General features: G+C 48.6%; 2 protein-coding genes across 2 annotated transcripts; one reads left to right on the top strand and one right to left on the bottom strand.

Moving 5' to 3' along the window:
• Positions 1–3,017: 3,017 nt before the first annotated feature.
• Positions 3,018–8,067, top strand: LOC128728939 (nose resistant to fluoxetine protein 6-like). Its single transcript, XM_053822590.1, has 10 exons — positions 3,018–3,291; positions 5,279–5,425; positions 5,496–5,740; positions 5,807–6,095; positions 6,166–6,350; positions 6,407–6,930; positions 7,019–7,145; positions 7,259–7,448; positions 7,538–7,686; positions 7,777–8,067. Exons 1-10 carry the CDS (start codon positions 3,018–3,020, stop codon positions 8,065–8,067), a joined length of 2,421 nt encoding a protein of 806 aa, XP_053678565.1.
• Positions 8,068–8,274: 207 nt separating this feature from the next.
• On the bottom strand, positions 8,275–11,728 carry LOC128728938 (ankyrin repeat and LEM domain-containing protein 2 homolog). Its single transcript, XM_053822589.1, has 3 exons — positions 11,683–11,728; positions 11,468–11,608; positions 8,275–11,390 (listed from the first exon to the last, which is right to left on the bottom strand). Exons 1-3 carry the CDS (start codon positions 11,726–11,728, stop codon positions 8,611–8,613), a joined length of 2,967 nt encoding a protein of 988 aa, XP_053678564.1. The 3' UTR covers positions 8,275–8,610.
• Positions 11,729–11,771: the final 43 nt, after the last annotated feature.

Raw genomic sequence — 11,771 nt, 5'->3', positions numbered from 1 at the left:
ACGATTTTCACTGATTCAACTATTTCATGCCCCCCCCCTCCCTCCCACTCCACTCCTTTCTCTCATCTTTCCCTTACTTCAAATAATTCCCTTTCCTACTAAATATTTCTTCACTCCCTCCCCTCGTGTTACAGGATTCGAACCCACAATACGTGACACGATATTTGAACGCATCCGAAAGCATACGAAACGCTTAAACGTAGTGCACACAAAAAAAATCCAATTAAATTTAGTCCGCAAAAATGCAAATAAATACAACTCTTATATTGTTCAGACAGAAGTTGCAAAGGAAAGGATTTGTCTCTGATAACATTGTGGTAGAATGATAGCAAGTTTATTGTTTTTTTTTCTTCTAATACCTTTTTTCAATATATTCTAATATAATAATATAATAAAGACTAGTCGGTGTTCAAATATTAATGTGAGCTGACATGACATATGGCCAACTATTAGCGGTTCTGTAAATAACTAAGATTAAGGACTACGACTCCAAAACGCGTAATAATACAGGACGGCCGAACAAGCTGAACTCTTGCATCGTACCGCGATAAAATCGATGGGAAAAAAAAGTGAACAAATGGGTGAATAAATGGGTTTTCACTTTTTTACTCTCCCTAATTAAAAATTTTCTCTACAAAGTACGTTACATTCTGTTGGGTAATATTGATTGAGAAGCAAACATTCTGTTGCAGTGCAATAAAACTTGTAACTGGTTGAGTGCTCCCGGTCGCTAAATGGATGCTCCTCAGCAGCACCTGGTTGAATAGGAGCTCCAGATTGCCAAAAGGATGCTCCAAAGTGACATACGGGGTGCCGGTTGCTACTAAGTAGAACTCTTGGCTACTCAAGAGTTCCAATTTCCACTTCAAAGTGACATTTTAGTGGAGAATTCCCGCTAAATCTCCTGTAGAGCTGAATTTGTCTCACTGGGCGTGCGGCCTGTCATAAAACCTGACCTCTAGGGCATTGTGCCAAGGTCAAAGCAAGCAATCATTAGAGCGGAACTGGCGAGGAAAAGGAGATAAAAACGGGTTCATCGCTTCCGGTCGGCAATGCCAACGTCTACTAGGTACATCACCCATCCCGTGACAGTCGCTAAAACAGGCTTTATAGAAGTGTACTGAAGCGATCCTGCTGGAACATGGTTAACACCCGTTAGGAGAAGGCCTGCTAGAGAAGGTACACTTGCTAAACCACGAGATCGGCTAACAACGACCAGACGAACCGTCTCGCCATCAGGTGCAATTGCTCGCAATAAGCTCAATTCGCCGTGGGGGAAATTCGTATCTCACCTGCATGTTGCCGGCAATCGCGAGCTGACGTAATGTGTGCGACGTCCATTACTCAAGTGTGGGTGCGTGTGCGTGCGTGTGTGCGGTTTAGTTTTACGATTCCGCGGGTTTGGCATCTTTGGCTTTCGCTTCACCCCCTGGCTTCACCCCCGGGTGTGGTATGGATATCGCGAAACTGGAGCAACCATTTGTCGAGGTGGATGTAGTTTCGAGCAGTACAGTGATTGCGTGTGGAGCTGCTAGCAGGGGAAAGAGTGTCAAAGCGAAGGGAATGAAGCCTGAAGATGACAGATCCCTGCTGTCATTGTCATCAGGTTCTCCACACAGATCCTACTCCAGTGAGGATCCAGATCCTACTCCACTGAGCATTCAATTCCTCCTCCAGCAACTCGCAAAAACGATTCCCTAGCTCTAGATCACAAGATTCTGTCTGCGGTATTTCGTTGTTCTGTCGTAGTTGGGCATTCGCTGGCCTGTGGGGGATTCCTAGCGTCGTCGTATGCGCAAGGAATGCCGAATGTGCTCTCTGGCGTAGGCCGTGACGTACGCCGGGCATACACAATGCAAAAAGAGCACTCCTGATCAGATGGCAGGGAAGCAAATACACAAAGAAAAGGGCAGTGTTCGTGGCGGGGAGCTGCCTAGTTCCGCCGGGATACGATTCCGGCGTCGGTGTTTTGGATGGCCGCAGGGAGGGGGGGGGGGTTGTACGTGAGCCGATTATTAAGCCCCACAGCTCCACCCTTTGTGAAGACGACCGAAGAAGGCAACCTGATGACGTCGGTCGGTGTTGATGAGGGAGAACACCGCGTGGGTAGGGAGCCACTACCAAAGGGCTACCGAAACTGTGAATTATTTAATTAAGCGAACATCGGTCAACATCGGCTCGTCGGTTACGAGCTAGAAGACGCCCAAAATCTTGCCCGCTAATCAGCCACTCCTTGAAATAGGGCCACAGAACACCTGCAATGTGAGAAATCAAAGTACAAACAGACCTTTGGCGGATTCTGGCATTCCACCACCGAACGCACCGAAGGGCAGTTTGGGATGGCCACGATGGTAGGGTGGAGGAGGACGCTGTTTAATTGCGTGCTGGCCATCTCCCCAACCCTACCCCTCGCCATCGCAAACACCTCCTACACCCTACCACTCCGCCAGCCTTGATCAAACGTCTTGGAAAAACTCGATCGCTGCTGCGCCTCGGGGAGGGTCGCCGGAAGAATGGCCCCACGTGGAGGGGAAGGAAGGGATGAGGGGAGGGGGGAGGGGGGTGGGCAGTGCAAAAAAAAGAAGAGAAAAAAAACCAACAGCGAACGCAGCCCGCATATGTAGTCACATGGCGTCCATGCGCGAAGCGTTAGTCGCGCGCCAACCTTCACACGCAAGCAACGCTTCCCAGTGGCGCTCACCACACTCTCGCGCTGCGAACGAACCGCTTTCCTTCTGCAGGTGTACTATCGCGTGCAGGACCCACCAGCAGAAGCCTGCCACACAGGGCTAGACTACCCTCGCCGGCCAAACGGCCAAAGCCTTTCCGTGCGTGTTTGCGTGGTTTGTGGTGCTACAATTCGAACATCATCGCGAGTGTAAGTGTGTGTGTACGCGCGCGTGTGTGTGTGCGACAGGATGGCCAACAGGCTGCTGCTGCTGTTGGTTGGGCTGCTCGGGATGAGCGAACTGCTGCTTGGGACAGTTCGTGCGCAGTGTGCAAGTGCGGTGACCGGGATGGATCGGCGGCTCCAGCTGGCAGCCCTGCTTGACTCTATCTACCCGCCCGGGTCGGAGGGTTGTACGGTGCGCACCACCGACGAGTCGACCCACCTCGACTGGGACAGCCTGTTAGTGCAGGCAGCGACCTCGAACGACAGTTTGCCATCGCTGCAGCCCAACCAAACCGGCCTGTCGGGCTATCTGCTCGAGCTGGCCGAACAGGATGGTGCTGAGGGTGAACCTCAGACCGTGCTGCCAACGGGTGATGACCCGACCACCGACGAGGCAGGTGAGCGAAGTCGCAGCTACTCATCCATCATCACGCCTGCAATCAAACGCTCCAGGAATTAGCTGCAATTTTGCAGGCGGCAAACGAAATGGCAGCAAAAACACACATCAGCGGTTTTGGGGCCCGGGTGGAGCTTCCGTGAGAGGGTGTTGCTTTTCTTTTCCTTTTTTTCCTTTTTATTGTTGCATTGGACGCGCTTCTAGTGGTCACTTAGGCCTTCGAGGTGCACTTTTCGCGTGAAGCAGTGTGGCGTCACGGTGGGGCACGTTGTTTGAAACAACAGGCACAAAGGGGCGATGGGGGATAATTAAGCTAAATAAGGACGGTTGACAAAATATGTCCGCAAGGGCAGCATAACAATTAAACATACTACCACACTCGCACGGGCGCGTAAACGAATCGAGCACCCTCTTTTTCCTTGGGGAAAGCAAGGCAGGCCCACGTGCGAAGGTTGAAAAGTGCAGGAAAGGTGCAGCTGGTGGGGTTGTGTGTTTTGCTCTTCTTTCGTTTCGTTTTGTTATTCCCACCCAGCCCTCGCCGGTAGGGGTGTAAATCGCGCATAAGCCCACCCACCGACCTCGCCGGGTGGCGTCTTATCAGACGTCGATCGAGTACGTGATTGCGGTCTGATGGCAACCTGTTGTATAAGCCGCCATTACAGCTGACGTTTGGTTTCGCGGGAAAAACTGTCACCGGCCGATCGGCACGCGGAGATCCGAACGCCGAGATCACCGAGCGCATCTTCGGGTTTTTTTTTTTTTCTTCACAAAATGGCACCTACTCGTGCTGAGCTAGTGTGGTGCTAGTCGAGGTAGAAGGAAGGTTTTCGATGCTAGGAGAAGTAGTCTCGCCACGGCACCTGACTTCCCACGCCACCTGGCCCGAGGCCCCGACCTTCGGGAAGGGGGCGCGATAGTGCGCAGAGATTTCAAGTGCGCGTGTGGCTAAAGATCAAGTACGCGTAGTTAATTTTTTTTTTGCTTTCGGTCGGTCTATTAACGGGAGGCCGTGACACTCTAAACTAGCCGAGCCAGCCGCTGGTGGCTGGCCGTGGGCTGCAGCGTCCGAAGCGGGGCGAAGCGATTTCACGAGCGGCGAGAGTGCGTGAGAGGGAGTGGGTGAGAGGGTACAAAAAAAACCCGCCACCATTCCCTGCTGCATACGATCACTGCTAAGGTGTACTGCACACCGTGGGATCTAAGGGCAACGACGGACCGGCAGAATAAACCGTTTTTTTTGTTTGCAAGCTGGCTGCGAGATCGATTAAATTCGCTGCCAGGGCCACGGGAGTGAGGGGAAGCAAAAAATCTAACATCAAGCGCACCGGTCTGCTGCATAGCAGAGCAGCAGCACAAGCGGCACCCTGCAAGAGCTGCATTCACGTTTAAACCGCACGCAATGGCTGCGTCCGTGTGGCTGCGTACTGCAGCCACATTACGCAACCTCAAACCGGAGTACAGGCTTTATATAATTGCGCGCGGTTTTTTTTTCTTTTTTTTGCTGCTCCATCGTTTCACTCCACCGTGGTGTGCGAGCCGTACGCCCCACCATACGCACATTCTGTCCGTCCACGAGCGGGTCGAGCGATCGAGGACAATATAGATATTAAAATTCACACCATGCACGTGTTACGAATCAACCGAAGCAGCCAGTACGCTACCAACGGTCAATCAAATGTGCTGCTCGATACCCAAATGCGCGACCGGTTGCTGTAGCATCTAGCGCGATGGTTTCCGGATCTTCTGCCACGTCTGGCATCCGGGAGGATCGGCTTATCGGCTCCATTCCGATACTGGGGCTGAACGGATCGGAGCTTGTCTATTCGCAAGGGCGTGCTATAGGTTTTGGTCATAACGACGCCACAGTTCGGTTTTGCGTGGTATTGTCAGGCCTGGCACGTTTAGTACGTGCGAATACTGATTGGGAGATACCAGATACACGCTGGCAGAATATCAGTACATCATACTCTCTTACCCACCAACGGCAGGCTACATCGCATCGCTCAACAGGAAGGTGTTCAGCATCAACGTACCATTCAATCCGGCGTACAGCGGCCGTGTGTCAGCAGAGTGCAAGCGTCAGTCGGCGCAGTTCTTCAGCTCATATGGAGCCTCCGAGCTATGGGCGCTCAGAAGTAAGTCCAACGTGCGTCTAACGTCACACTCACGTAGCTCAACGTAGCTGTTCCGACTCTTCCCATCCAGTGCACGATGCCAGCGCCAAGGTCGGGCAGGGCATTCTGAACGGCAACGTCAACCAATACGGGGACTTTGATCAGTGTCTCGCGATACGGCAAACCCTTGCGGCGAGTTCTGGCCGTGGCCAGACCATCAGAGGTCGGTACTGCATGGCGGAGGTGCAACCCACCATTAAGCCGAACACGCGTGTGCTGAAACATCTGTTCGATCTGATCCAGGCGCACGGTATGCTCAAGAGCAACTTGAATGATGTGAGTACAGCCTCGAAGAATGCAGATAGAAGAACACCCTGATATACTTGACCGCTTCCTCTTCAGCCCGGGCACCGTGTTCCCAGGTTCTCGACCGTACACTGGGCCTTGTGTGTTCCGGCGGGATGTACGGCCGCCGACGTTCAGCTGTCATTGGGCGAGTTCCTGCAGCACTACATCGCCGACACCGGCCTCCACACCGAGGTGAAAGTCCATCCCGCACTGTGCCAGACGAAGCATCACATCTGGCAGGAGTACTTCACCGACCGGACGCTGCTGGTGTGGTGTGGGTTCGTCCTGTACGGGCTGATCGTGTTGCTGTCCACACTGTACGACCTGAAGGCGCAGGATAAAGGTACGGCTACGACTGGGTGGGGAAGCGTGTCGCCACAACTGACTCCTCTTCTCGCATGTCCTCTCAACAGTGGAGTGGTTCACAGTGTTTTCACTCGTTAAAAACACGCGATCGATACTAAGCTTCAAAGAGGAGAAGAACGACATCGGGTGTGTGCACGGAATACGCTTTCTCAACGCGATGTTGTTGCTGATCGCCCACAAATCGATGGCGCTGTTCTTCAACCCCTACGTCAACCGAACGGAGATGAGCGAGGTAGGTAGAACGCAACCACCCTGCATGTGCCCATCACTCTAACGCCCGCTCTGCAGGTTCTCGGACAACCCTGGACTGTCATTGGACGTGCGGCGGCCATCTTTACCGATCCGTTCATCATGTTCAGCGGCTTTCTCACGACGTTCTCCTTCGTCGAGCGGCTACGCAAAGGGCAAACCATACAGCTGCACCAGGAGTACATTGGCCGGTTGTTGCGCATCGTGCCACCACTCGGGGCTCTTATCCTGTTCTGCACCTTCGTGTTGCCGTTCCTGAGCGACGGCCCACTGTGGAACCTCGTGGTGACGAACCACGGTGACATCTGCAAGCAGTACTGGTGGCGCAATATGCTGTTCATCCACAACTACTTCGGCTTCAAGAACATGTGTCTCACACACACGCACCATGTAGGCATCGATACGGAGCTGTTCTTCGTGGCACCGCTCTTTATCTACTGCGTGTGGAAGTGGCCTCAACGTGGCATGATCGGTTTGCTGACGATCGCTGGCATCACCACCGTTCATCGGTTTTACGTCACCTATAACATGCGCCTGGCGAACTACGTGTACTTCGGGACGTCGTAAGTACCTAGACGGTCTCCGTAGGTCTGTCTGTCGTGGGTTTTCTGTCGGGAAGCTGACATTCTGATGTGAAACCTCTCGTTGCAGGGTGAAGCAGTTGTTCGAAACTGCGGACTACATGTACACGCTACCGTACTATCGGGTCACAGTATATATCATGGGCGTTATTCTGGGCTACGCTTGTTCGAAGTACAAATCGATGAAACTGAGCGAGGTAAGAAGCGTTGCTTTAACATCCATTAAAGCGACATCGCACGTTCTCGGAAGCGTGTGTTTTATTGTACTGCTATTTTAATGCAAACATTTAACGTTCTTCACTTTACAAAGAATCAAATGAAAATTGGTTGGTACGTGAGTACGCTTTCCATCGCTATTGCTTTCTTTGGACCAGCACCGATGGGTTCGATGCATTACGTTTACGATCCGCTCCATGCGGCCAGTTACGCGGCCTTCTCTCCCATAGCATGGTGTCTTTTCTTCGCCTGGACGGTTTTCACTGCTCATCTAGGCTATAGAAGTAGGTTACTCATCGCCTGTTCCTTGACATCCCTAACCTGGTCTAATGAAAACTTTTTCTTATACATTTTTCAACCGAAACCCCTACAGATAAGGTGATAGATTTCTTCTCGTGGCGAGGATTCCGCGTTACCACCAGAATATCGTACGCCATCTATCTGACACAGTTTCCCATTTTCTTCTACAACGTTGGTCGCACGCGAACGCCACAGCACTTTGAGTTCTGGCCGGCGGTAATCGTAAGTAACAGCTTGGTTTTGGAGCACTTCTTAGTTTAACAACCAAATTCTACCATCACCGATAATTGCTTCTCTGTACTACTCTGGCAGTTCAACACCAACGAGTACCTGGTAGTGTTCCTCTTGTCCTTCCTGCTGACAGTCATGTTTGAGGCGCCATTCATTAACATTAAAAAAATGCTTTTCCATAAAAAGAGTCACCCAAATTCGCCGCCGCTACGCGAACAAAGCATCAGCACGAGCTCAGTTGCGCAAGGCAGTCCAATAGTAGCTACGGGTAGGTTGTGCAATGACAGTACATTAAGCGCTACGAGAGACGAGAATGAAAATAGTAGAACTAATAGCTTCGTTAAGAATGACGGTATTAAACTATGTGAATAGATGGTATTTAAATATGTATGAATTTTTTTTCTATCATATGATGACATATACCATAGCCCAATGTGATATATTAAGTACAAAATAATACAAAAATTGTTCAGCAAAAGCATAACATACGCACATCATATTTAAATCAGTAATTATTTTACAAACATGACAAACTGTAAAAAATATATATATACGAAAAAATGTACAAATGTTATGCTTATTAATTTACATTCGACGAATATCTGCTCGGATTTCGACGGACAATATATCGAATCAACTCCTATCGGCGGCAGTTTGATCTATTTTTAAATTCGCTCAATCCGCATACGGAGCCCGCGCCACATACGGAATATTTCTACATATTTATTTATGCTCTTCGTCTCGTCATTAGTTCGCACTTTTACATCTTAGGATACAATTTACGAATGTACAGTAATGTAGTAACCTATTTCATGTTTCGAATTGAGCCTGCAGCTGTTTCAGCAACTCCGTTGTTCCTGTGCTTCACAGAACAAAATGCTCAAATTGAACGCAATTTAACTTCAAATCAAATCATCAATATTTTTTCATCTCATTCTTCCAATCGAAAATATGAGGATACGAGTGTTGATCAATTTCGAGGTCTTTCAGCACCATGAATACGTCAAAATCTTCTTTCGAGGGCTTTGTTCCGGAGATAAAAATCGTATAGCCTTCGTCACGGGTCGCAATCGTTTTCATTGGCGCATCTACCGACTCATCGCTGACCGTCTTAGCTACCAAATTGGACGCAGACGCTGGCTGTGCATTTCTATTTCTAGGAGTGGCATTATTCGGAAATTTGAAGCGTCTCAGAGGCTCGCAAGTGTAGGGAGGTGTGATGACACCAGGTACATCGCTCTCTTGCTCCTCGCCCCCGAGTCGATTTCCAGTAATAGCATTCGTATTTATGAAGCGTCTCGGAAGCGGCTTGGGGCTGGAAGGAGGTGTGAAAAATGTCTCGTTCTCCTGCTCCTCGCCCTCCGAGTCGCAACTGTAGTATAGCTCGTCGTCGTCACTGGAGACATATCTTCTATTTGCAAGCTCTGATGATTGTGCTGGATTCCGATATGTTACAAAATCAGCAATCGCTTCAGATGGCTCTGATAGTAACCTATTTGCACGCTTCTCGCGCCGCTTGCTCATCCTCTCCAGGATTCCCCGACCGGAATGCGAGACTGCATCGATGCGGCAGACACAGGCAATAATTCTACAATCATCATTCCACATACTTCGGAAGCTTTGCTCTGTTTGGTTTTCAAAATCACATGGCTTCATCTGCTCAATGTTATCGAAGTAGTGGGACACAAAGCTTGCCACACACCGCCAGGTCTTCGACATTCGGGAATATTGTTCGTTGGTTTGCTCCAATGACAGCAGCTTTTTTATTCCTTGAAAAATCAAGTTCGCTTCCTGCTTTTCTTTGTCGGTTCCGTATGGAATGTTCACTACGATCAAGTACGCGAACATCGAATGGGCCTTCGAAAAATCGATCTTTTGAAATGCGGAATCGTTTTGATAGTTTTCGAGTAGCTTCTCAAGTTTACGGATCAATTCCAGGTACGTTTCATCATCGTGAATTACATCATGTATAGGAAGGTTGCTATCACTCTTGAGTGCAGGACTGATTGATTTAAATAAATTCTTCGCAAATCGTGTCCCGAAAATTTGCAAAGAATTTAGAACGCAGCTATATACATTAGCAAGTGGCATCCGTTGATTAATACCTTGCACTCCTTTGGCGGCGTCATTCCCAAAGGCCTTTTTTGTGATATGGCTTGGTGTGTCTTGTAAAGTCAGTTTTTCAGTCGATTCACAAATCTTATTCAAGTTCTCATTAAACGATTGCTCATGTGAACTTCCTGCATCTTTGGTGAATATCGATGGTGACACGAAGGCAGCTGCAGAAACGTTCTTATCTTGCATCCTCTTTTGAGCTAAAAATTTGTCCAGCATGTCTAGGCCAGCATCGTCCGCCAGGTTGCAAAATTTACCCAAAAAGTTCCAATATTCCTTCCAGCCGACGTTTTCCTTCAAGGCTAATGTACGTCCAACCGTTTCAAGGCCTTTTTCGAGATCATTCAGCCGAATGGAGCGCTCCTTAAAGCTTTGCGAATCCTGAATCTTGTCATGTAGCGTTCGGGACTCTTCGCAAACATAGCTGAAATTGGCATCATCATTTCCGTCACAGAATGAGCTCTCAGAATCGAAACTATCGTTCAGCAGCTTGCGATAAGTATGAAAAAGACGATGAGGGGTGGCCGTATCCCTAGCGAACGACTTATCCTTTAATTGATAAAGATCGTTGCCGTTGACGTCCATGTTTTCATTAGTATCAACTGGGATGCTGTTCTCGGATTTGTAATCATTGTTGTTAAGCTTTTCAGTCATGTTTGCATTCATTTCAGAATCCAGCTTCATCTCGAAAGAATTATTCGCGAAAAGTTGACGAGGTTTGGCCTTGATAGGCGTTGAGCTACATCTTACGCCCGGTGGCGTTGTTGATCTACCTTTGCTTTGGGCATTTGACTCCATCACCAACAATCTCGGAGGTGTTTTCCAGCGTTTGCAAAATTGATCGGCTTTTTCCCGATCCATCGGCCCAGCATACGCTTTTATTTCGCGGAGCGGACTCAATTTGTTCGCAAGAACATCCAAACTCGGAAGATACGTTGGTGAAAACGGTTTACCGATGGCCGGTGGATACACATTGTCCTGAGTACGTATCACCGGTACAAAATAGTTATCCTTTAAGAGTGCGCAAATAGCTTCACACACCTCGGGCGTATTATTGGCAGGCTTTGCACGGCTACACACAATATCCTTTGGATATAAACCATCTGAATTTGGATTTATTTGACACTGCGGGTATGCAATCAACTCCTTCACAACATCAGTCCAACCATGTTTGGCCGCAAAATGAAGCGGTGTTTCGTTACGGCATTTATCTGGAGTGTTGAGGTACAAATCGAGCATTATGGCACTTACTTCCGTGGTAGAAGGCGTTTGTTGACCGTGCAGCATTTCAATGTATGCTGCATTTTCGATGGTTTGTAAAATCAGACGACAAATTTCACTGCGGCCATGAATGGCAGTTATGTGTAATGCATTGTACCGTGGTCCCTCTTTCATAATTGTGGGTGTGTCTCCTGAGCTTATCAGATACCTGGGATTGGTATTAATTATGTATCGTACTTGAGCCACATCGTTTGCTTCAATTAGTTTGCGAAACGCTACTAGCTTTTGGCTAGTGGGAGCAACAAACAGCGATTTTATAGCTTTGCTTTTGGGGGATTGAACTACACTGGCAGCGGCACCTGCGTAAAAAAGAGAAATATAACCTTAATACATTCGAAAACTGAAAATTTGTCAAACACAATAGAATATCGGTTACCTGGAACAGCAGGCTCGGACGGTCCATGGAGAAAAAATGATATTGCCTCTTCGCTCGAAGAAAACGCTTTCATACGAGCTTCTTTATGCAGCTTCAAAGCGGATAATGCCTCTGCTTTGTCATTGTAGAAGCTTTTTATTGCTGAAAGTAGGATTTCAATATTCAACATTTAACAATGCACAAATTTAACCATAACCTGTCAATTCTAAACTAACAGAAATTCGAAGTATTGTCGGGTATATATATGGCGTAGTACTCCATGATGGCGAATTACGAAGAAAAACACAGTAACCAAAAATCCCTA

The sequence above is a fragment of the Anopheles nili genome, chromosome X, assembly GCF_943737925.1.
Source record: "Anopheles nili chromosome X, idAnoNiliSN_F5_01, whole genome shotgun sequence".
Classification (NCBI taxonomy): domain Eukaryota; kingdom Metazoa; phylum Arthropoda; class Insecta; order Diptera; family Culicidae; genus Anopheles; species Anopheles nili.
This window is presented reverse-complemented; position numbering and strand designations above follow the sequence as displayed.

Excerpts from the sequence above, each read along its gene's own strand:
- LOC128728939 (XM_053822590.1), top strand. The coding sequence starts at position 3,018 with ATGGATCGGCGGCTCCAGCTGGCAGCCCTGCTTGACTCTATCTACCCG. Across the intron at positions 5,426-5,495 it reads CGAGCTATGGGCGCTCAGAA|TGCACGATGCCAGCGCCAAG; the intron begins GTAAGTCCAACG and ends CTTCCCATCCAG. Across the intron at positions 7,687-7,776 it reads AGTTCTGGCCGGCGGTAATC|TTCAACACCAACGAGTACCT; the intron begins GTAAGTAACAGC and ends CTACTCTGGCAG.
- LOC128728938 (XM_053822589.1), bottom strand. The coding sequence starts at position 11,728 with ATGGAGTACTACGCCATATATATACCCGACAATACTTCGAATTTCT. Across the intron at positions 11,609-11,682 it reads CGACAATACTTCGAATTTCT|CAATAAAAAGCTTCTACAAT; the intron begins GTTAGTTTAGAA and ends TCCTACTTTCAG. Across the intron at positions 11,391-11,467 it reads GTCCGAGCCTGCTGTTCCAG|GTGCCGCTGCCAGTGTAGTT; the intron begins GTAACCGATATT and ends TTTTTTACGCAG.